Genomic DNA, 26,958 nt, shown 5'->3' on the forward strand with positions numbered 1-26,958 from the left:
GGACCTAGGCGCACCCGGCTGCAATATGATTTCGAAGCGTCTGTTTGTTGCGGAACGGGGGGCAGGCGTGAGGTACTTCGTCGACACGGGTTCGGGCCTCTCGATATTCCCCCGTTCTATGTTAAGAGACCGCAGGCGGGCCGAGGCACTCTGCCTTACAGCGGCGAACAATTCCGCTATTAAAACTTACGGCACACACAGCCGCAATATAGACCTAGGCCTACGGCGCACGTTCTCGTGGACTTTTACCGTGGCCGACGTCAATGAGCCGATCCTGGGCGCAGACTTTCTCGGCCACTACGGGCTACTAGCCGACATTGCAAACGGCCAGCTCATCGATGCCACAACTAATTTAAAGATAGCGGGACAGCGCCGGCAGGCCGCATACTACAGCGTTAAACCCGTGAAGTGCCCCGGACCGTACGCTGACATTCTTGAGCAATTCCCCGACCTCACCCGCCCAGCCGGTGCACCGAGAGACATCAAACATTCGACGGTGCACCACATAATAACCACACCCGGACCCCCCACATCGTGTCGCCCACGTCGACTCGCGCTAGACAGACTCGCAGCAGCAAAGGCAGAGTTCGAGGCCATGCTGCGGCAAGGCATCGTGCGACCATCGAGCAGCCCATGGTCATCGGCGTTGCATTTAGTGCCCAAAAAAGACAATTCGTGGCGCCCGTGTGGGGACTATCGCGCCCTTAATTCGCGAACGGTGCCGGACCGATACCCAGTCCCACACCTTCAAGACTTCAGCTACGCCTTGGCGGGCTGCGCGGTGTTCAGCAAGATTGACTGCGCAAAGGCGTACACCCAAATTCCGGTGGCGCCCGAAGACATCGAAAAAACAGCCATCGTAACGCCCTTTGGGCTTTTTGAAAGCCTGTTTATGACTTTCGGTCTTCGGAACGCTACCCAGACTTGGCAGCGGTTCCTGGACGGCGTCTTGCGAGGCTTGCCATTTTGCTTCGCGTACCTCGACGACATCTTGGTGTATTCCAAGTCGCCCGAACTCCACCGCCGCCACTTAACGACCATCTTTCAGCGCCTGAGTGAAGCCGACTTCGTCATTAACCCCGCTAAATGCGAATCCAGCGTGACGGAAATTGAGTTCCTCGGCCATTTAATTACGCCCACCGGATCGACACCGCTACCGGAGAAAGTGAAGGCAATACAGAACATGCCGCGTCCGCAGATGCTCAAAGAATTAAGACGTTACCTCGGCATGTTGAACTTTTATCGACGACACCTGCCCAACGCCGCAGCCGTGCAAGAGCCACTGACTAAGGCGTTACAAGGTCCTACCTGAAAAGGAAAGACCCTCGTGAACTGGACAGACGCAATGGAGCAGAGCTTCACGGACTGAAATAGGAATCTCGTGGAAGCGACGCTGCTTGCGCACCCGGTTCATGACGCGGACTTAGCGGTAGTCGTGGACGCCAGCCAGGCCGCCATCGGCGCGGCGTTACAACAGCGCGTCGGTGGGAGTTGGCAGCCTCTCGGTTTTTTCTCTAAAAAGCTTTCCGATTCGCAACGTGCTTCGAGCGCTTATGACCGAGAGTTGCTTGCGGTGTACGCAGCGGTGAAATACTTCCGACCGTCCATAGAAGCCCGACAATTCGTCATTTTCACCGACCACAAACCCATTACACACGCGTTCGAGAACAACCACACTAAGTGTTCACCGCGCCAACTCCAGCAGTTTGAATACGTGTCGCAATTCATGACTGACATTCGACACATTTCGGGGATAGACAATATCGTCGCCGATTGTTTGTCCCGAGCGTGTGCCGTTATTTCACCCCCTGTGAACTTTGAGGACGTGTCCCAAGTACAGGAGAGTGACGAGGAACTGCAACGCTTCCGTCACAACACTTCCAGCGGCCTGCAACTGGAGCTGGTGCCTGTCCCCGGCTCTGCACGGAAGATTTGGTGTGACACCTCAACCGGCACGCACCGACCGTTCCTCCCGGAGAAATTCCGGCGCAGTGCCTTCGACCGTGTCCACGGACTGTCACACCCCGGCACCAACACCACTGCGACGCTCGTGGCTGCGCGTTTCGTCTGGCCCGGGCTTCGGAAGGACTGTCGCGAATGGGTGCGCACTTGCACCGCATGTCAGCGCGCCAAAGTCGGGAGGCACACCCACGCACCCGTGGGCACCTTCCCGGACGCGACACGCCGATTTGCGCACGTTCACGTGGACCTCGTCGGTCCGCTTCCTCTCTCACAAGGCAAGCGGTACCTCCTAACTATGGTGGACCGCTTCACTCGCTGGCCGGAAGCAACGCCCGTCGCGGACGTCACAGCCGAGACCGTCGCCACCGCATTCGTCGACACCTGGGTGGCATGCTTTGGATGTCCCAGTCACGTGACAACTGATCGCGGCCGCCAGTTTGACTGCGCGTTGTTCACGCACGTCGCCAGACTGTGTGGCACCCAGTTACACAGGACAACCAGCAGGGTGTATACGGCCCGGGACATCCGGGAATTCCGGGAAAAACCCGGGAATTTTTTCATCCGGGACAAATCCGGGAAAAACCCGGGAATTTTTTAGAATTCCGGGATTTTTCGTTGTTTTAGATTGCAGTTAAAGTTTTGTAGGTGTGACGTGTAAGATCTGATACGCTGACGAAGAACTTTAGTCCACTACTGCTAAATAACATTGCAGCAATGAAACACAAATCACAGAATAACACCAAAATAAAAGTTTAATTGCATAGAAAATGGGTAAATAGTATCAAAGGATTTAGGTCGAAGACTATGCAGTACGTCCGTAACAACTAACATGCATTCGATGTGTGTGACGTCACAATTGTTTACATTTCTAACAGATCGCCAGAAAATATTACGAATAGTGGCTTGAGATGCGTTACTTTCGAAGTAAATTTCCACGCAAGATGATTTATGTTACGTGTGAGAATGTGCAGTGCATTTCTTAAATCACAGGGCGTTATAACTCTTATTCAAAACGTAACACTTTGTGGATCAGCCATTTGAAAAATGTCGGGCCCAGAAGATAAGTCATTTATGCCACTATTTAAAATTTTACCGGCACATTTGTATTTGATATGACTTAACGTGTAACACACGCTAAAAAAAGACCGAGCTTCAAGTTAGTTTTCATATTTAATGTTGTTCTTTCATAGATAAAAAATTATGCAATCGATGGCAAAAAGTTCCATTGACCTTCACAAAAATGTGCATAATGTGTTATTGAGCAATGTCACAAGTCCCTTCATGCCAGAACACTTCTACTTTTCTAAGCAACTGATAATCATTTTGGCACGATTTTAATTGCCAAATTAGAGCCTGTTAGTAGGCCTACGGACTTCCTATCATTGTAGGACTAATAACAGTGGATGCCAATAGAGGATGCAATTCTCGTTCGTACATACACATCTGCTTACGAGTTAACCGGTGTAGAAATGCACTTTGCTGAATTGAGCGAGCTCGGCCTACCTTCGTAACGTACGCGCCGCGGCCTGTCTTTCTCGTAGGCCTCGTGCTCTGAATAACTGCCGTCATTAGCTAGCGAGGTCACGTGACATGAGCTATGACTGGCTGACAAAAGTGCATCGCTCAACGCAATCTCTATTTTAGAGTTTCGGAAGCTACCGTGCTGTAATTTGTGGCATTTGTGTATATACTTCAGCAATACGAAAATAAACTCTGTGCATATTGTCTCGCATCAAACAACTTTCCAAACGCATTGTTTTTCCTGGATTTCGTTTCCTGAAGTGCTGGGACGTCCTCCGCCGGTATAAGACCTTTAAGATTCAAAGGACTGATAGGTTTTACAGCTCCGAGGGAAAGTATACTGTTACTTAACACGGATGTATTTTCACCCGCTTTATACGTAATTTCATCCGGGAGAAATTGTGTTTTTAACCGGGAAATCCGGGAAAAATCCGGGAATTTTTTTTTCTTGTCCACGTAGACACCCTGAACCAGCTACCATCCGGCGTCGAATGGCATGGTCGAACGGTTCCACAGGACTCTCAAAGCTGCTCTAACCTGCCACGACACCTCATGGCCAGAGGCGCTTCCACTGGTGCTGCTCGGCCTGCGAGTCACGCCGAAGGAGGAGATCGGCGCGTCACCTGCCGACCTCGTTTACGGGCAATCTCTGACAATCCCGGGCGATTTTGTCGAAGATATAAGACTCCCACGCGACGCCGCGGCACTCACTCTGGCGGAACGTCTGCGCAGGCACATGGCCGGCCTCCGAGGGCACGCACCGACGCGGCACGGCACCGGGAAGATATTCGTCCACGCCGACCTGCAGCGCTGCACGCACGTCATGTTGCATACCGACGCAGTACGGCCACCTCTCCGACCGCCCTACAGTGGACCGCACCGCGTGATCGCCCGAGGAGACAAAACGCTGGTCCTCGAGTGCAACGGAAAGCCGTCGTCAGTGTCAGTCGACCACGTCAAACCAGTCTACGTCTTGCCCGCTCCATCAGCCACGCATTTTTTCGACCCGGCAGAAGATCTGCTCACGGACGAAACTCCCTCTGCCAGCGGTCAGACGGAACCCGCACCCGGAGCCGCCGGTGACGCACAGCTGCAGCCTGCTGTCATCGCGCCGCCACGTGCGCCTCCCACCACCACGCCCAGGCAGCTGGTACGGCCACCCGGACCGCGCCCACCACAGGCGCACCGGTCGCCCCCACCACAGCTGCCAGCGGACTACGTCACGCGCGCCGGCCGCCGCGTCCGATTCAAACGGCCGTGCTGCATCACCAGCGCGCCACAACACCCAAACCGGCAATCACGCGCCTGAGCCGCCGAACGCCGTCAGAATTCGGCGCCCACGAGCCGCCGTCCGCTGTAGAGACCCGACCTCCAGCTGCAAGTGCCTTCGGCCGGTAACTCCAGTCGAGCCCCGGACACTGTCTCTGCTTTCGTCACAGCTCCTGGACCCGCGTTCGCGTCGTTGCCTCCGCCACGTCGGGTGTTGAGGCCGTATCGGCATCCCCGCCAGCTTACCGCATTCACTTCTCCGTTGAGCTCCGGACATCGCGCTCCACACCGCCCGGCTTGTCCGTAGCAGCTCCCGGACCCGCGTTCGAGTTCCGACAGTACCGCACTCGCGCAAGCGCCTTCGAGACGTCTCCACAAAGGACCTGCAACGCGCGCCTTCACACGCATCGCTACGGACAGTCGCAGCCAGTGCCTGCTGCCACTGTCACTAGCCGCCAGCGCGAGGACACGCCCACCGCACGCTCGCCGGTCCGGCGCGCTGACGTCACGGGCCGCCGCCCGTCCGATGCCGACCGACCCCCACCAAAGCTGCCGCACTGCCATCACGCAGCGCGCGAACTTTAAACACACGTGCGCCACCGAACGATCGCCGCGTTTTCGCAGCTACGGAGCTCCGCTCTCCAAGGGGGGATCTGTGTGGCGGCAGCACTGTCCAACGCACGAAGGGCTGAACTACGGCACTGCCGACACAAGTAGGGGCAGCTGTACCGTTACGCAGAATTTCGGCAACGGTGCGTCGCACACCGGACCGCACGGGGACAAAGCAGGCGACCAGTGCGAGCTAGTCGACGCGACGCGACACACGTCTCCCCAGTTTTTCCGCCGCGGACCACGTGCGTCGAGTCAACGCGACTCCGCCGTAAACGCGTATGCGCGGTTGTAAACGCAGTCGCCGTTAAATTGTCTTTCGCTTCTTCATGGACGTTACGGCGTCTCCGGTCGCGCCAAGAGCAGAACATTCTGTGACGCGGCCTTTTGTCTCGCTCGGTCCACGCGGTCGCGCCACGGTTCGTCACTGGAGTGTACACCCTCCGGGATCGGTGACCGAGCCGTGCCGCCAGTGCAACGCGCCTGTATAGACGGACATTAGCGAGGTATATTATTTGTCATTTTGTAACGGTAGGAAAAATAAATGTGTCCTGTCCAGAAACCGCTTTACTCGTTATAGCTAGAAAGCCTCTCTCTCCCTTGAGCATAGTGCGTGGGCGCGGCGATAAAGCCGGTTCACTGCCCATGAGAGACTGTAAGCGGAGATACAACACGTCTCCGCTTCAACACTTCCCCCTTCCAATATCAGTTTGTGCTTGGTGCTTCCTAAAAGTGTCCATGCTGATAAGGCAGTTTACTATTAGCCTTTCTACGACAAGAAAAAAATGCACTGTAAAGAGAAGCTATCAATTTGAATAGGAATCCATGCCTGCAATTTTACGCCTTAGACTTACCTTCTACAGCTGTTTGGGTTTTGCAATTTTGCACTGGAAGTGTCGATATGTGTACTCATCTTTGTAATTGATCAAACAAACCCTGTGAAATTATATTCATTGTAGCTCCAGCATCCAGTACTATGGTTATTGTGTATTGTGCCTGTACTGTGTCTTCATTTTCATCTACACAGTTGGTAATATCTTCCTAACACATGCCATCTTTGATATCACCACAGTTGTCATATCTAAGAAAACAGCTCTTAACTAGAATGAGATTTTCACTCTGCAGCGGAGTGTGCACTGATATGAAACTTTCCTGGCAGATTAAAACTGTGTGGTGGACCGAGACTCAAATCAGGACCTTTGCCTTTGGTAGAACGCTTCCCTGTGAAAGGCAAAGATCTCGCATTCGAGTCTCGGTCCGGCACACAGTTTTAATCTGCCAGGAAAGTTTCAGCTCTTAACTAGTTCCATACCCCACTCCTATTACTGGCCATCAAATGGGGGCCTGTTGAGCCTGGTTCAAATTTTCCAAATTACCCTGAGCACTGAACTCCTCATTAGGGATAAAATCAACTATCTGTGCATTGTGCACCTGGTTTTGCCAGTTAGGCTAATATCTTGTGCCGCTCTTGATTTGAAATTTTGTTGTCCCTGCCTGCTATTTGAAACATAATTTTGATTGTACTGATTATAGTCAGGCAGCAACGCATTATATTACCATCTGATTGCATTCTGCCCTTGCCAGTTGCCATTTGGGTCGTCCCCTGTTGGCGGCCCATTGTGCTTGTGCTTACTATAACCTCTTTGACCACTAAATCCTGACCAATTGAAATTCTGTCCTTGGTCATTTTTATATTCTTGCTTGAATTTTTGTCCCTCTCCATTACCAAACTGGATCCTGTAGGTATAGCTGCAAGGTGGATATGGCTGCCAGCAGTATTGTTTGTTATTGCCATTCCTGCCACTTTGTTATTAGTTTGTGTGATGTCTCTGCCTGTGCACTGTCACTTTCTTGTTATGCAGGTCTCTCTTCATAGACAGTATCAGTGGACTTGAGAACTGAGAGGAAATTTGCAATATTGTGCTCAGAAGTGGTGATTAATTTCTCATGTATGTTAGCTGGTAGTTGGCTTTTCAAAATTTATAGCACATCTGTATGCGATATTGAGTTTGTCTGGTAATGGATTTTATTTAGACAATTCTTGAAGTATCTTCTGAGCCCTCTGGGTTTACCATTGAATGGTGCTGGATTAAACACTTCAGATGTAGTGCGGTGGACCAGAACTTGTCTAGAAATGCTCCTTCAAACTGTTGGTAGGTGTGACACTTTCCCGCCATGTCAGTGGCCCACAGCAATACATTATCCTGTGTACAACCTACCACAAAGCGTATCTTCTGTACTTCAGTCCAATTCCTTGGCAAAATGTCCCAAAAGTCTCTTATGAACACGAGTGGGTTTGTTTGCTTACCTTTGGAAGAAAAAATTAAAACTACCTGTGACATAATAAGCCTTCATCCATGAGCAAAGAAGAAAGGCACACACTGCTGTCTGTTGCCGGCATGGCATTGTTTTGATGTATCAGATCGTATTCCAAATACCTCGACGCAACGGGCAGAAGTTGGCAGTGCCTGCTGCATGCTATACTTGCGATCTATTTCACCTGATAGATTTCAAATGCAGATAGATGTTCACATTGCCTATCCTGTCTGTTGACATCTGATAGCTTGGGGTTGATGGTTCCCTTTCCTTTTCACCATTACTAGTGGTATTTGTGGTCAGTTTCCATCTCTCATCTATTTCAGCTCTTAGTTCTGCCTTTTGTACTGTCATTGCTTCCTTGATCACATCTACATAACCCTTGTGTTCCTGGACTAGCTTCTGTGTCAGGGTGCTGGCATGGTCTAGGATACCAGCCTCAGCTCTATCTTTTATTTCCTTAATGTCTTTATGTATCCTTTCCTGCTTCTTTCTCATGAACTGAGTATTTAAAATTATGCTATCTACATGCAGTGCAGGTCTTGCACCTGTTCAGGCTGACCTTTGTACGCTGTTTGCAGCCTGTCAATGGTACCTGCTTGTGTACATATATTCTGTCACAATTGTGACTGTTCCTGCTGCATTTTTGTCTGCTGCATTTTTGTCGGAGCCTCAGATGCCTCCTCATGAACTTTTTCATGAACTGTTCTTGTGTCTTGCCTACTGATGATGCTTTTTGGCTTAAATTATTTACATCTTGTGACAAATCAGTGAGCAATTGTGTTTTTAGGTCTTTTCCCATGCTTACAAGTTTATCTGATAATTCATTTGAAAGATCAGCATGCAAATCTTTTGCTAAGTCATTGAATTGTTGTGTTATGTCAGTTTTGAATGCATCAAGAGTTTGCTTTTGGTGATCAAGTAATTCCTTTCTTGTATTTGTCTTTTTTGGAAAATCATTTTATTTTTTGTGATGCTTTGCTTAAGTGTTTGATTTTGTCCTTACGATTATAAAATTTTTCATTTTGTTGTTGTGAAAAATCATTAAATTTTTCATCAATACTTTGTTTGAGTGTTTGTTTTTGCTCATCCTTAAACTCATTCTTGAAATCATTGAAGCTTCGTTTAAATAACTGTTGTAACATTTGCATCATGATCGGGGTTTCGGATGTGTGCAATGCATACTGTCTAATCACGTTTGCATTAGGCCTAAGTATAGCAGGCAGAGAATGATTTAATAAGTCCTTGCTGTCATGTGTTACATTTTCACCAGGTGAAAAATTACTCCCTGGAGAAAATTCTGACGCTACCTCATTTACTGTAATCATCGTATAATTTCGAATAATAATGTCACTATCATTTGTGTCCATGTTAATTGAAAAATGTAATTTATCATTGTCACTGTAACCGTCATTTTCAGCTTCGATTTCATTTGTTGCCACATACATATTGGCAACATCTTGTGCCTAGCTAATTGGCAATGGACTGGCAACAATGTGCCTATCTTGTGTATTCATTTTTTGATAATTTTACAATAGTACTTCTGAAAATGAAATATTCTTTTTTTTAAATAGTGATACCACTACAAAACTCAATTGTACGCATGGGTTTCTCTCCGTAAAATTAATTTTCTGTCCAAATGTATACATATTTTACGAGAATGCTTCAATTTGGAAATTAGATTAGGAAAAGTACTACAACCATTATTGTTCGAGATGCTACTAAGCCCATTCATGCGCGCAATGGATCGTGAATTTTCCTACCTTGTCTTTGGCTTTTTCACTCCTTCTGTAATTAATTCTCCAATTGATTATGTTTAATCTTTTGCAAATCATGTAATTTCCATCCTCGTTGTGGTAATATAATATCGTATTCATGAAACAGAGAAAGACAATGATTAGCATAATAGAAATTTACAAAATTATAATATTATTTAAATTATTAAAAACATGCTAATTCTCTCCTGATGTCAGTGTCCTAGTATAGGTCACCATATATAGTGATTAGGGAGAGAGATAATGTGAATTGTTCAGAGCTGATGTTGTTGTACTAATGCACGTTTAGATGCACCAGAAACTTGTAAGTCCAGAAACACACGCAGGTATGGTTGTGTGCAGGTTAAGAAATGTGTGACAGTTCTGGAACATTGATTGAAGATTAATTCCTTTGGTTTTGATATATGGCTTGATATTTATCTCATCTTCCCAGCGATGTACAACAATGTCAGTGTGGCTGCATCATTTATTGTCTATCATGTTGACTTCTTCTCCGAAGAGGTCCATTTAAGAATGCAAGTCCTTATCCCATTGGAATGTGGAGATTAGGACATAGCTCAGTGGAAGAATGAAAACTTGCAACTTCTGTATATTATAACTTTTAATTAACACAATATTGGGAGAGTACATACATGTCTATCACACCAGCTTGGGAAACCAAGATCAGTGATAAAAAAATTGAGATACATAAAAAAATTGATAATATAGCTTTCCGTTTTCTGTCAGCTTACTCAGATATAGTAGTACCTCCCTATTACATCTTTGCTGGATGGGAACGGCATGTATGAGTCATTACAAATATTTATTTATCTGTATAGGCCATTAAGCCATTCAAAGAACCTACACACCTACCTTCTCTGCTCTTCGCACCTCCCCCCCCCCCCTCCCCCCCCCCTCTTTAAAGCCTCCCAACATTGCACCTGACAGCCTGGTTCGGCGGCATGCTTTGCCAGGCAGTGCTGACTCCTTATTCCCCCCTATTACTGTCCCTGCCACACTCCAGACTGCTGCTTGCGTTTGACGTGACACCATTGCATTCTGACCAGAGTGGATGGACGTAACGGTCATGTCATGTGTGCGTGAGGTGTGCTTGCTTGTTTTAATGTACGTGTTTTCTTTTCTAAACAAGGTTCTGGCCAAAGCTAAATTTCTTTTCATTGTACCTGTCTGCAACTCAATGTGTCATCTTTATGTTGTGCAGCAAGCCATCTTTTTCATAATATTATTGATATTCCGACATGGACCTTGCATTGTATGTTGATTTATCAAAATAGGTTAATTAGCTCACAAGATTTTGCATAAATAATGACCTGTAGTATGTTTTAATTAGTAGTATTTTTTAATTAATAGAGCCCTCATGAAAACTGTGGTCACTGATAGAATCAGCACAGTCAAAATAATAATCTGGATAATAAATTTTACATGTGAGCTCAGTTAACAATGTGAAATATTTATGTAAGTGTCACATATTGTGTAGGTAACTGTATTGAAAATAGACCAAAAATCAGAAAAAAATTGTAATAGGTGCAGAAAGATAACAAAGGGGGAGATTCCACCTTGCTATGTCACATCACCCCCACATGGGCTATATAGGCAGATATTGCCAAGTAGCTGACTATGTAATCCAGTACACAGCAACTAGTTACAGACATCTTAAAATGCATTACAAATCAGTTAAAAAAATTTCACATAGCTTCAATGTACAACAATAGATAATAATTTGAAACTCAGAGTGGTCATTGCTCTACGTTACAACAAATATTCAGAATTCTAAGTTACATAATAATCCACTAAATTCCAAAAGTTACGGTAATGAAATGGGCCCACTTTCTAACATTACCAAAGGTTGAAGCAGTTTTTATATTGCAAATAAATATGAACAAATAAAACAGAAAGTGAGCACATTCAGTAATAAAATTGGATGAATATTGTATTCATATGATTTATACTCGTTTTTTCGTTGTAAAATTGCACTGTTGGTCATTTTATTGGAAGATGATTTTTGTCCAGAGTGTTGTTTATTTTGTTGAAAAAAAATGAAAAATTTGATAATCTTAAGGAGCAAAATCAAACACTTAAGCAAAGGATCACAGAAAAATTAAATGATTTTACAAAAAAAGACAGATACATGAAAGGAATTACTTGATCACTATTTATACTCATTCATTTCACATTTTTATCTAGCTAGTTGTAATGGTAAAACTTCTAATACCATTTTTGTACACACGAGAGCAATTTACATAATACTTTTCCAAACAAAAGGCATTCTCTATGCACAGTATAGATAACAGGTTGATGACGGAATGCAGTGTGATCATAGACTGACTAACTGATTTGGTGCACATTCTATTTTTATATGTAATTATATTTTTCCAGAATGTTCACGAAGGTTTTTGGTACAATTAGAAATTATCATAATATCCGAGTTTACAAACATTTATTATCCAAATAAGAACATACATGGTTTTATGGATACAAAAGTCTGAGAAATAAAACAATAAAAGAAGTTATTTTATTTTGTTATGAAAATAAATTTAACAATTTAAAAATATACCACTTATATAGGTTTGTATATTTTGTGCATTTGCATCAACATAAGTTGTTTATGAAGAAGTTAAATGTGTTTTTGGAATATAATAATGGTTCTTAGTTTGATGCACAATAAATTTTTGTTTGCCATTACATAAATTAAATTTGCAAAGTAGTCAGGTCCATGCAGCACTGACTACGAATAATGTGGAGAAAGAAAAATTTAAAAAATCTGGTTACGTTTTACATAGAAACATACATTTTTAATCTAGGTTATTGTAAATTTGAAGTCTGTAGAATAGCTAATTTTCATAGCACAACATTGTCATGCAGAAACATGCAAAAATGTTATTGCATAATGAAAAAAATTGGAAAGGTATAAAACTTTGTAAATCTCACAGTGTATTGCTTAATTTTGTGAGGGAAACAGGAATCTGATACTTTATAGCCAAAAATTGGAATAAACATTACTGTAAAGAAGGTGGAAATGCATTCTTTGATTGACTCAGGCACTTGACGTAAATCTTGGTTTGTTATAGTAGTAATGGAAAAAAAATGTAAATAGCTCTTTTCACAAAATGCTCTTGGACTTCTATCTGCATCACATCAGGGTAAAACCTTGAGTGTTTGACAATTACCTCCACTGCGTTTGTCAGAACAATTGAATGTTAAAACTGCTGCTGTGGTGGCCTTCTATTGCCCACAGATGGCTTCTGATTGCTCAGTGATTACATAATACTGTTGCAGATGTTGTCAGTATCTGCGCTGGTGGCTCTACTGCTCCCATAGTAGCGTAAACATTGCTTTCATGCACTGCTAAAATTATATAAAGGATTTATAACATTCATTCAGAGTGTGGAAGCAATTATATCCGTCATTCAGTCTGCTCTGTTTCCATCTTCTATGCAGAACATCAGTGGCGTATTAAAAATTGAGAAGTGGAGAAATCTGCAGTTTCTGAATACCACCTCACAAACACACATAAAATACTGTCTGTAGTTAAAGAGGCTCTAGAAATAAAAATGTGCAAGAAGAACTTCAACTGTGACAGCAGATATAATCTTAATGTTGTGTGAAAATGAGCTCTTGATGCAGAGAGGAAGCAGAGATATTTGTAGCAATATGTACTCTAATACAGGAGAAGTGGCACCATCTGCAACAGCATTATGCAATTACTGACCAAACAGAAGCTGTCTATGGGCTATGGGCTATACAAGGCCATCACAGCATCAGTTTTGACAGTCAATTGTTTCTGAAAAAGATGATGGAGGTAATTGTCCAAAGTTTGAGGTATTACCCATAATTGACATGGCAAGAAGTCCAGTAATGTTTTATACAACATTGCGATTTTGAAAGACTTCATTCTCACTTCTTTCCATGTTGAACTCACAGTGCACCTCTTGTGGGTCATTACACTTTTTCCACCACTGTTTTCCACAAACTTTGGTAGTGCTCTGCAGTCACTTCTCACTATCTATTGCCAGTACATAAGTCTGCAGAAATCATTTTTTCATTGATACATAGCATGAAAAAGAAATGGTCTACTTTGAATAAGACTGATTAACTAATGAAAGCCTTAAAATTTGACTTCATAGTTGCAAGATTTATAAATTTATCTTTGTTAGTTCCTCTTAGAAAGTTACATTTCAGATCTTAGTCACCCAATTCGATTATATTCATAGACATGTTATAAGACATCATTTGGAATCACTTGTGCCACAAGTAAACTTTTAATGCCTTGGAAGAGTAGCATATACTGCAGTAATGTTTTTCTTAAAAATTACATAGTAGTACTAGGTGTTGCCTTAATGTGCATAGCTGTTTTACTGTAGCAAATTCATATTTATTTCACATACATAATACTTCATCAGTTAATTCTGTCTCTTATTCAATTAAATTCTTTTCATTTACAATCCAGAATCCAATTAACTAAAGTGCAGTTGTAGAACAAACTACTACAAAGACATGGGTTCTAACAATTATATAAACATCACTGTGCCACATAATACCTTTTATCACTCAGGTGTTTCAAACCTTTCATCATTACTTTGCACCTCATTACTTTCTTGTCATCATTTCATTACCATATACTTCTCGATTACATAATACATTGTTCTTCCTTGTACTTCTTTATTATTTCATTACCTCTTTGTTACCTCATTAATTAAATATCAAAATACTGCTTTGCGCATTCACAAAAGTGACTCTACTGAATGACACTCAACAGCAACAAACAATGTTACTAACAGAACTTTACCTTTCTATTGTAATAGACAGGACAATAAGTAATTCATGATTTAATTCCCTCTAACAAACATATTTCTTATTTCTCAAGCCTGAAGAGCTACTTAATGACAAATTTTGTTCTCATTTAACTTGAGTATAGGCAACATTACTTTCTGTTAATTCAACACTCTATACCTTGGCCAGAAGGGCTATAAAATGGCACACTTTTACTGAAAAGATAACCTCTTGTAAATTAATAACTAATTTTTTCCTTAAACTGAAAAAAAAAATACTTTGTCAGTTTTACATATTTGCACAAATACCACTGAATTAAATATTTTAAAGATCTTTTCTTCCTGCTGCTGTAAAAATTTATACCAAGTACCATACTTACAGTTTTTCAATATTAGTATCATTTTGTTTTCTTCTGTCAAATTTTTACATAAATTTTTGGTGAAATATATTTGTTGTTTTGTTAAGTTTAATCATTGCTACACTCAAAACCAAACAAGATGTTTTTCACAAAATTTATCTGATATGGTTTCTGCTCTTATGCATGACAACATAGTAGGAATTAAGTTACTCATGAAAATTTTCGTTTACCTATGTATTGAGGATACTAGGAGATGATAATTTTTCCCTACAGTCTGTGGATAGTTTAGTTAGAGGAGAGAAGTGATCTATGAAGAAAAGAGTAGAATTACCCAGCTGGGGAGGTATTACACAAGGTAATAAATTAACTTAACTTCAGTGTGCTTATGGGTTCACAGATAGATCAGCCCTCTGCAACCCCCCCCCCCCCCCCCCCCTCAGCCCCCCTCCCCTCTAGTTTTGCAGCATTGGTAGAAAATCTACATTTGCTTTTCACAACATTCTCAAAAATTGCACTCCACTCAACAAAATCTCTCAACATTCCACATTTTACAAATACAGGCCCCTTAAACATTACAGGCACACTAAGAGTGACTTTCTGTACGTCTATATTGAAAATTAATATATCCAAACCATTTACTTTACTGTCTGTTTTGAAAATTCTATTCACATTTAACACTGAACATTGACCAACAGTTTTGTTTACTGTAGCAACCCACCACTTTCCCCACTGCACTCTTTTCATCACAAACTTATTTCCTAATGTTAATTAATTCGTTGTAACTTATTTTACTGTCAATCACACAGACTGTGCCAACCATTTCAACTTTCCAACCTGTCAAAACCTCATCAACTTTGTCCACCACTGGATCACCACTAATCCACAGATTCTGTGAGAACATGATATATGCTGGAGAAACTGTTCCCAAATGCAAAGTTCAGAGAAACTTATGCTGTAAGGGAGGACCCAGATGGCCTGCATAGGGGATCAGTAGTAGAAGTTATTCCTATTATGTTGTGCAGCATGTCTGGCAATTGAATGGCCAAGTTTGCAGTTTGCTACAGTTTGGCAGTGGGCATTCATGCAAGTAGACAGTTGATTACTTGTCATTCACACACAGAATGCTGTACAACTGTGTTTTTTAATCTGTGGGTCGTGACCGCCAGTGGAGTAACAGAGTTGTGCTTGGGGAGTCGTGTTTGCAGAAGGAAACATGTTTTGTGATGATCATGTGCTATGGAAGGAATGTGACAAGGTTTCATGACAGCACATTGTGAACTTGCTAACATTCAGATGAGGCAGTTATTTCTAGTAATGAATATGAAATAGTTTAAACTTGTTGAAAGCTCCGAATATTTAAAAACTTGTAGTGGTGAGAAGTGATACGATGTCTATTGAACTCTTCTGACATCTGCAGTAAGGAACTAGGGTGGCAAGAGTCACCGAGTCCTCAGTATACTGCACTCACAAGTTCACTGTAGAGAGATTTGTGGGGAGAGGGAAGGACAACATTAACTTCCGGGTGGAACCGTGGTGTGGGAGCAGTGTTTTGTGCAGTGCTGTGAACTTTGTGCCAGTCATATGCTGTGGTAAAAATATCACTGGGTACTAGAACAATTCATGAAAGTTCATTCAAAGATGCTCACTTTAGATGTGATATAAAATGGCTGCAACAAAACACGCACACAAGAGCGCGCGCATGCGCGCGCGCGCACACACACACACACACACACACACACACACACACGGGCGCGCGCGCGCGCGCGTGTGCGAAAGATTTCAGACGATGGTTACTAGAATGCATTTCAGTAAATGTGCTTCGCACCAAACAATAGATTGTTAGGATTGGCAGCAGGGAGAAAAGGCACAAAGTAGAGCAATTTCTACTAAGCTGATGTAGGACGCTTGAGCTCACCTCAGATTGTAATTGACACACTATGTCTTCTCGCTGTTTTCATTTTCACAGCTCTGTAGCATGATTGAGATTCACACAAAATCATCATCACTTGTTGTCTGGTGCATTTCTAATTTCTTTTATGTTATTAATTATGATTGCCGTGAAGTGAATCAATTATTTTAGTAGAGTTTTGTGCTCCACTATAGGTAGGCTGTAGCATGTATAGTAACACATCACATATTTAGATGAGTGCACAATTTATGTCATAAGACAGGTACAACAGAGGTACATCTGCACTGCTTGAAGCCAGTAATCAAACTGTCTTTCATAGATCCCATGCACATGTCTAACAATCAATCAACTGCTAGTGATACTGTTTATTGTTGTGGAGTTTCCACAAGTGCATTGTAAAAGAGTTGAAAAATATCTTCTAAAAACTAGTACAATAATTTGTTATAAATTCTCTCACAATTAATGAAAAATAAATGTTACCTTTTTTAAAAACTGGATTAAAGTGTATGAAACAACAATCCCGATGCATGTCTGAGTTCTAGGAGTTCCATAATACAAGTAGATAGGCCCAAGAAAAGTGAAATTTATTTTTTATTAAAATTACATAATTTGTTGTTTAACAGTAATTCTCAATTGAACAGAACATCAATTGTTATATAATAAATACACTGTGAAAACTATTTTCTGGAACTGGTCACAAGATCCAATAAATGCCTTTGAGAAGTTTGAAAAATGATTTACTTCTTTACAAATTGACTATACAGTGGGACCTTGCTTAATGAGAATAATGTGTTTCTGAGTCTTACCTACAATGCGAAACGCTCATCATCCAAAACATTTTTCTGTTGGAATACACATAAAAATAGGATAATGCATTCCATTCCAAAAAAGAAAAAAAAACACCAAAACAATGATAAAATACAATATAATATAATGTGCAGTCCTGTACATACTTTTTTACAAAAAAGACATAATTTTTTGCCAACGGTTCAAAGTGAGTGCTAAGTGTGCAAGACAGCTGGTGAACGAAACACATCTCTATGCGTTGGTTAATGGGCGGCTTTGTTCAATTTATGTTTGTTAATGATGATAGATATAAAATGGAAATCATATGTATATATTTCAAGACCATTAATTAACATGGGTCTTGAAAGTTGAGAGAGCTTGCAACATCCTCACAGAAAATTTAAACATCGTCAAGCAGACCAGGGAAGAGATACAGGAGGCAACAGTTGCAGCGTGAAGATTGTTGCCAACAGTACAGCTGAATACTGCGTTGTTAGTACCTTTGTCATTTGTTGGAGATTCTAACATACAGGGCGGAAGGTCATGGAACAGCAAGTAACTTATAGCAGCTGAAGAGGTCTGTCTAGGTCAGAAGGTGGTTTTTAATACGGTTACCAGAGGCACTGAATAGACTCGTTATGTGAAACATTGTTCGTTAAGCATTGTGTCTTTAAATGCTTGTTATGCGAAACGCTCTGTATAGTTGGTGCTTGTTAAACAAGGTTTGGCTGTGCTCATTGTAATAATAATACTGATGTAAACATTATACTATTAATTCTTCAGCATTTTCTGTTATCTAATTTTCATTTATTTCCTGCGAAGCATAAGACATACCATGAAGAGTAAAGTCATTAACAGTAATGGTACAGTTCATTGATTATACGCAAGTGCACAGCACTTTATCGGCGCAACTATAATTTGATGATTAATGCCTGTCATTCATATTGTTAAAATAATACTTTACACTTATCAGGATTTTATTGTTTTTAACAGTTTTTATACAAAGGGTGACAGTGACATCTGTCATAGATGCCACGTAGCCAGATACATTACAATACAAACACAACAATTTCATTGAGAAGGCTGTTGCTGTTTATTTATCAAATCATGATTTTATTTTTGAAATAACCAAATCACTTACTAATTACAGCCTTCTTCTCTTCTTAGTTTTTTATATTCACCATTGAAATGAACACTAATTCACATAGACAGGCAAATAGTACTAATAATTTCAAAGCTTCCCTTGCCAGCTGTGGATATTCTTCTTTTATCTTCATCAGGAAGAGGTCAATCTTTTGTGAATTAAATTCCACTTTAAGCATGACATCAGCAGCAAATTGTATGTGTTTCTGTCATCCTCATGTTCAGATCAACCGGTCGTACTGACATGTCCAAAAAGCGATTTAGTATCCATTTCTGTTGTCATCTTCAGAGTTCAGTTTTGGATAGTAACTTAATAGTTTGTCTTTCAGGTTATGCAAGGAAAGCGAAAACTTACTATCACTGACTGGACCACTGCAATTTCTTCGACAATCTTCTGAACACCAAGGGAAGACTCAAATACCATCTTTTGTAAAGACGTTCACCTCATATGAAGTTTTGCAGAGAATCCTTCAGTTTTATCCTTGGTCATTATATTACTTTCTTCTCTCACATGGAGGTGCTTGTTTAAAATATTTAGGTGGTTAAAAAAATCTGCAAAGAAAGCTAATTTTAATAGCTGAACATAACCAGAAAAAAATTTGTGTATCCGGGTGTATAACCTTATAAGCACATTAACAATTCAGCTTTTAGTTCCAGGACTCATGTCAATACTTCTCCTCTAGAAAACCACCTAATTTTCTGTGTGATAAAGGATATTTTGATGGAGTGAACCCATGTCTTCACAAATGATTCTAAACAATGGCGTTTTCAATGCCAATTGAGCTCACAACTTTTATTGCCTCTTTAAACACAGCATTTAAATCAGAAGGTAAAACTGTGACTGCCTCATAAAATCAAATGAATTATGTAATATTATTTTTAATCTACAAATATCAATAGCATTTTATTACCTGAATCATAATAGTTTGCTGCCGATTAAGAGTTTTCAGTTCGTTTCGAGCAAGTCCAATGACTTATCAGCTTCCTTTTAAGTTGAGAGGTGACACATAAGTTTTGATGGTTTCATACTCTCACGTAACAGTATGTCACTGCAAATTACATATGAAGGTTAATTATTCATGACAGTAAAACCATGCTTCAAATAAATGTCATCATAATTTTTTTTTTCAATTTTGATTTCATTCCACTCCTGCCACTTATACCAGATGTGGAGAAATGTGCAGATCTTTTGATAAACTTCTTCAGTTTATGCTCACTCAGAGTGAAGGGCAAAGTCACAATAATTATGTCTGTACTTGCTGGTGCAAACGGACAGCTGATTGAGGAGAGCGAAAACGCACACCTGTGCAACCGCTGACCCTTTCTTTGGCCCCACGCCTCCACCGCAACGAAGAATATACACTCCTGGAAATTAGGGAGCTGCCCAATATAAAGGGAGTGACTCCCCCGCCACATATATCTGTAGCTAATCGGAAGTTCTCTGCTTGCTCACTTGCTGCAAACTCTTTACAGGGCAATAACTCTAAAACAATTCACTGTTGACAACACATAACTACAATAACAATCATTTATTAAAAGAATGTACTCAGCTTTTGCTTTGTGAGGAGGTCATGGCACTGATGAACCTAATCTAATGTACTGTAGTACACTCCTGGAAATTGAAATAAGAACACCGTGAATTCATTGTCCCAGGAAGGGGAAACTTTATTGACACATTCCTGGGGTCAGATACATCACATGATCACACTGACAGAACCACAGGCACATAGACACAGGCAACAGAGCATGCACAATGTCGGCACTAGTACAGTGTATATCCACCTTTCGCAGCAATGCAGGCTGCTATTCTCCCATGGAGACGATCGTAGAGATGCTGGATGTAGTCCTGTGGAACGGCTTGCCATGCCATTTCCACCTGGCGCCTCAGTTGGACCAGCGTTCGTGCTGGACGTGCAGACCGCGTGAGATGACGCTTCATCCAGTCCCAAACATGCTCAATGGGGGACAGATCCGGAGATCTTGCTGGCCAGGGTAGTTGACTTACACCTTCTAGAGCACGTTGGGTGGCACGGGATACATGCGGACGTGCATTGTCCTGTTGGAACAGCAAGTTCCCTTGCCAGTCTAGGAATGGTAGAACGATGGGTTCGATGACGGTTTGGATGTACCGTGCACTATTCAGTGTCCCCTCGACGATCACCAGTGGTGTACGGCCAGTGTAGGAGATCGCTCCCCACACCATGAAGCCGGGTGTTGGCCCTGTATGCCTCGGTCCTATGCAGTCCTGATTGTGGCGCTCACCTGCACGGCGCCAAACACGCATACGACCATCATTGGCACCAAGGCAGAAGCGACTCTCATCGCTGATGACGACACGTCTCCATTCGTCCCTCCATTCACGCCTGTCGCGACACCACTGGAGGCGGGCTGCACGATGTTGGGGCGTGAGCGGAAGACGGCCTAACGGTGTGCGGGACCGTAGCCCAGCTTCATGGAGACGGTTGCGAATGGTCCTCGCCGATACCCCAGGAGCAACAGTGTCCCTAATTTGCTGGGAAGTGGCGGTGCAGTCCCCTACGGCACTGCGTAGGATCCTACGGTCTTGGCGTGCATCCGTGCGTCGCTGCGGTCCGGTCCCAGGTCGACGGGCACGTGCACCTTCCGCCGACCACTGGCGACAACATCGATGTACTGTGGAGACCTCACGCCCCACATGTTGAGCAATTCGGCGGTACGTCCAACCGGCCTCCCGCATGCCCACTGTACGCCCTCGCTCAAAGTCCGTCAACTGCACATACGGTTCACGTCCACGCTGTCGCGGCATGCTACCAGTGTTAAAGACTGCGATGGAGCTCCGTATGCCATGGCAAACTGGCTGACACTGACGGCGGCGGTGCACAAATGCTGCGCAGCTAGCGCCATTCGACGGCCAACACCGCGGTTCCTGGTGTGTCCGTTGTGCCATGCGTGTGATCATTGCTTGTACAGCCCTCTCGCAGTGTCCAGAGCAAGTATGGTGGGTCTGACACACCGGTGTCAATGTGTTTTTTTTCCATTTCCAGGAGTGTATAATTCCCCATCCCCACTGTGAGTACCTTGCACATTGTGCTTTATTTCTTGATCAGTATAGTATCAGTAGAAAGAAAATTAAATACATTGCCTTTGAAATTGCTGGCATAGTTTTATTTCCAGAATTTTTGTACCTTGAAAGGCACTGTGTGTTCAAAAAGATCGAAAAACAATGCTGTGCAGTGATTGCAGCATAGCTGATATGTAACAAGGTTGTTTTTACGCATAGCCCTGATTTTATTGGGTAGGAAATGCCTGTAACTGGAGTGTGGTAGGAGATGGTGGGTGAGTATGGACAGTCTTGCACCTGAGCCAGCCCTGAGGAACGACCAATGGGGTGCAGGTTCGAAAGTAGGAATGGAATAGGGGTGGACAAGGCTATGGTGTAGGTTGGGTGATTGGTGGAACACTACTTTCAGTGATGTGGGTAAGATTGTGGGTGGGATACTGCTCAACTCAAAGCTTGAAGAGAGGTAGCAAAGCCCTAGTGGAGGATGTGGTTGAGCATTTCAAGGCCAAGGCGATGCTAGGTGATCACAGGAGCACTAGTTGGTAGCTGGTTAACAGGTTTATTTGTGTCTTCTCCCTTTTTGTCACTTCATCTGCACCTTCCTCTCCTGTTTTCTCCTTCCCTCTCCATCCCTCTCCATCATCCTTATATATTTTTGCTCTACTTCTGTGTTTCTTTTATCTTATTGCGTGCTTGCAATGTCATCTGACCAAAGACCTGCCTCTTTCCCACTATCCCCTCATTGTGTCTGAAGGTGCCAGGTGGATTTGTGGTGCAGGAGGACGCCTTATAGCACCAGTCAAAAGGCCAGTGACAGCTAACTATGGCCACAAGTGCAATGTCAAGACTCATGCCGCCAGTGCTGTCTGGAAGGTGGCAGGCAGCTGACTTAAAGGCAGTGACCCACTGCCCCATGTCGATGGCCGGCAAATTGCATCCCAGGGCCCGTGCTGGCCCAATGTGCTGACAGCTCCAGATCCCAAGGTTTAAGGGTGGATTGCCACATCACAGAATTGAATTTTGAACAGTATTCCACATGGTGCACCAAGCCTTCCAGCCACATGATAGTGTTTCAATACTAACACAAGTGTCTTTAGGATAAAATGACTAGGTATTTATATGTTTTGGGGCTGCGCTTGCTTGAGCTTCATTACGCCTTGCTAAAAATTTCAACAGCTGCCAACATGAAAAAGTTCTCCTTCTTCCGCTTAGGTACTTGCTGTGTCGACTGTTTCTACATGTTGCCAGTCTGGCTCACCTCCCAACGTTGCCACAGCTGTGTTGTGTTTTGTAATGCATAACACTCATGCTTACCTGTGGCTGCTATTTACTTCCTACTCTGCATGTTTCTGACCAAATGTGATTAGTGCACTCCATATCATTCTGTACCACTTCCCCACCTCCATCAGTTCAGGCATCTGCTTTCAGCAATAGAGTGTCAGTAATTGGTCTCATCATGGCCATGGGAGTATGTGTCTGGGTGTCTGCATAATTGTGTGCGCTTTGTGTACTTATGTTAGAAAAAGAGAAAGAGTGCAAAAGCTAATATGAATGCCGTTTCCTGTTACATGTCTCTGTGCTCCATGGATCACTCTGCTATAGGATGGTGCTTACCTTTTCTTTATTTTATGTATTGCCCCCATTCAGGAATTTCCTTTGTTGTTAATATCTACATTACTTAGATTGCTGTTAATTTGGTCCATTTTTGTACTAAAATTCTTAAGTTCACTTTTAAGGTTACATTTAAATATTGTAACTTTTGCCTAGTTCTAGTGCCATTTTGAATAACAAATTAATTTTCTCAGCCACAGCACAGAATTTTCTTGCACTCTGGCCTCAGATGCACTGTCTTGTCATTTTCTTCTGCCATCAATAACCATTGTTTGCTCATGGTGTTCATATCTCTGCTCTAAGCTGATTTGTTTACTACTGGGCTCTGCACTGTGATAACGTGTTCCTCAGTGGCTGCTGCCCAAAGTGGCACCCTGTCCCTGATTGGCTGAATTCCTCTCTCTACATGATGTCATTATTATCTGTTGATGCAATTCATAATTAACTTTGTCCTTAACGTTTTGTGCACTCTTCTAAACACAGTTTTGCTTCACTTATAGCACACAAGATATTTTTGCTGTTCATTGTCACTGTTCATATGCTTCAAATTTCAGGTAATCTTAACAATATTGTGAATAATTAGTTCACTGCTGTGTTACATTTTAATAAGTTCCTCTGTCCTAATGCTGTGCAAAACAGGAAGGTGTACTTATATGGTGGCACCACATGGATCATACCTACATACTATTTCTGCTTACTCCTCTGTGTCTTATCCGTGGAAGATCAATTAGATGCTGAAAATCGGTTTTATGGAAAAGTGACCACTAATGTACGCAACACAACTTTAAATAGTAGCTTGATTTTCACATTTATTGTCACTGTTGACACTACAATGACCAGTTTCAGATCTCACATAGAAGACCATCACAAGTACATGGTTTCCTGACACTACCAAACAATATGACAGTGGCAAAACACTTAACATGTACTTTAAATAGCTTCACAAAACTGTCATTAGTTGTTACATACAGGAATACATTACACATCTTGATAAAATAGCACAAATAAATAAATTTGCATGTTGTTGTCACAGTGCAAGTTCGAAGACTGTGAAGTTATTCACAGAAGAATTAAAAGGTGTTTTGAAAGATAATATGAGTTGCTACATATGGATTCTGGTGCCAGACTTTGCTACATGATGTTATATATATGAATGCTGGATGCAGACTTTCAAGTGCACTTTTTTCAAAGAAGTGTTAGTACAGATTCTATAATGTATATGTCGCTTGTGAATTTTCGGACCACAGACTTTTTACAGGCTAGTTGCAAACATATGTTACAAAGACGTATCTTGATTTTGAAACCTACATAATCAATGGAAAACAGCTACATTGAATTTTGCTATTCCGAATGGACTATACACAAAGGTAGTAATATGGTTTTCTGGATTAAGAAATTAGAAAAGTTTGTAGAACCATCTTATGTATGTGCATTGGGAATATCTTACTTATGAGCATGGTTACCGTTTTAGAAAATATCTCAAACTCTTAATCAATTAGTGAAGTGCACCATCTGAATTATTTCTTCAACCATCTGCAGAGTACTTTGTAATCTGATGGTATTTTTAATTTTCAGGCAGGAAACTCCAGTAATCAAATAGACAGTAGCTTACAAGACTTGATAACAAAGCTGCAGGATAGGCTAAAATGCACACTTCAGAAAATTGGTAAATCTGTTGAAAATGATGCTGTGGACAATGTGGAATGTAAGTGTTATATTTATAGTTGTAATATTTTTCTGTTATTTTAATTTAAGGAAATTGTGATTATTCTTGCTTGTGGAAGACAAAGCACAGAGTTCAGTAAAATTCTATTTTGCAGGATAATGCAATATGTTTCAAATATAATAAATACACTACAGTACAGTTGAAGCTCACTACACTAATAAGCATCCATATATGCAAACAGAGAAGATGAAGATGTACAAACCGACATACTACACACTGCTTTGGGGCAGCTTCACTGAGGCAAAATGAGTTTTTATATGGCAGATAAAGGCTGTTGGATGTGTATTGTATTTTGTAGGCCACTTTTCAAGAAACTAAGTATCATGACAGTCCCATCAATATTTATACTTTGTTGCCTAGTTTACAGAAAAGAAAAACGAGAGCTACAGATTAAGGCAATCATTTCATTGTCGCAATACATATCACAAAGAAAAGATTGACCAACCTTTTACAAGACTAAGCAATACTGACAACATTATACATACCTTAGAGTAAAACAGTTCAATGCACTGCTGCCAGAAGCGTGCATCATCTTAGAAGTCTTTCTATGCCATAGAGGTTCTTTTTGATTGTACAGAAGAAGATCTAAAATTTTAACTTATACTCATTGCGTGTTTGTATCCAAATCTACATGGTTTAACTGTTTTCTTTATTATTATATGTACTGTTATGTATTAATTAGTTTGTACACACTATTAATATCAATAGCATGTAGAATGCTTGAAGATGAAGTAAACAAACAGTGACTTTTTGACAGCTTGGTCATAATTTGTTACTCTAACATATACCCATGCTTACTTGTACAGCAGTGTAAGACTGTCAGTTTCAGCGAATAATAGAGATAATAAGGACAGTTAAGTCTTTACAGCACCTGTTTGCTGGAATTTGGAAATTTCAAGCATGCTGTATAGTAAATTTCCTTGTTTTCACCTTCCATCCTCATAGATAAAAAATTAACCTCAATGTTAACGAGATTAATATAGGTGGAACAAAATGAAGAGACAAATCTTGTTCAGACAAAACATAAAATTTTGTTAGATATTCATCATGGACACCTTTTGCTGCATAAAAAATCTTGTCTTGTGTATTAAATATCAGCCATAGATAACCTTTACATTCTTTGCAAAACTAATTAACTATTGACTTTGTGCAGACAGTGTAGCACTGTGGTGTCTATGAATGCTGGATTCCTTACTGATAATGGTCCAGGTGGTTGTAGCAGTATCTTCGCTCACTTAAATCCTTTCATGATGGCGATATATTTACATGTTCACTGTCATCCATATAGTTTATTTGAATCAAATTTCCCCATATTTATAGCATCAAGATGTCTGAATTTTTGAAAAGTGGACTTTGGAGCGAGTAGATTACAATCTGTGATTTATTCTTTAGCAATTCATCCTTCATATAAACTCTTCCACTGAGTAGTAACATCTTTACAATAAAGTATCATGTCTGTTGTTTTTCAGTGAACACTATTTCGTATACAAGTTAGTATTGCCTTACGGTTCAAAGTAAATGATTACTCTCATATGTTGTGAAATCTGTGACATATGTTTTTGAATAATCAATAAGAAGAATTTTTGACTCTTTTCTTGTGGGCTCTTTTCTTGTGTTGTATGAGCAATTAGACTAGATTTCTGTAATTGATTTCATGGCCTGTATATAAAGATTATGGTTTCATTAATCTGTAGGAGAAGGTGAATGTTAAAAGTTACAGGTTACTAACTAATTCCTAATGTGATGCCCTGTCATCCAAGTATACATGTTCCTACTAACTACTTTCAGCTGCTTCATTAAGTTCAATATTTTAATTAAGTCTCTGGAGGGGGGGGGGGGGGGGGGGGGGGGTGAACAAAGAAGATGCCTTCAAAATACAAAAATACAAAATATATACGATGATTTTAGCTTGCACCATACCAGTACTGGAGTAATAATATGTATCAGAATCTACACAGAATTCACTAAATGCATTATGTAATTATACACACATTAAAAACAGTTTTGCATCAACCCGGTTCCCAGAACTCTCGAAGATAGATGTTGACTGTGGATATTGTATCACAGACATAGTCCCTTTGACTGTTAAGAGATGTCACTAAACACCCACCACCCCCCCTCCCAATGATGTAAACGACTATGCAGCAGCCTATTAGACTGAGG

General features: G+C 41.8%; 1 protein-coding gene across 1 annotated transcript in view; it reads left to right on the forward strand.

Annotated features, from left to right (window-relative positions):
- LOC126161973 (cytoplasmic dynein 2 heavy chain 1-like) overlaps window positions 1–25,001 on the forward strand; it is a 101,611-nt gene extending 76,610 nt beyond the window's left edge. The window contains exons 5-6 of the mRNA XM_049918164.1: window positions 24,645–24,774; window positions 24,890–25,001. Of these exons, the coding sequence (XP_049774121.1) occupies window positions 24,645–24,774; window positions 24,890–24,891 (132 nt within the window). The 3' untranslated portion in view covers window positions 24,892–25,001. The remainder of the gene's footprint in view (window positions 1–24,644; window positions 24,775–24,889) is intronic.
- Window positions 25,002–26,958: the final 1,957 nt, after the last annotated feature.

The sequence above is a fragment of the Schistocerca cancellata genome, chromosome 2, assembly GCF_023864275.1.
Source record: "Schistocerca cancellata isolate TAMUIC-IGC-003103 chromosome 2, iqSchCanc2.1, whole genome shotgun sequence".
Classification (NCBI taxonomy): Eukaryota; Metazoa; Arthropoda; class Insecta; order Orthoptera; family Acrididae; genus Schistocerca; species Schistocerca cancellata.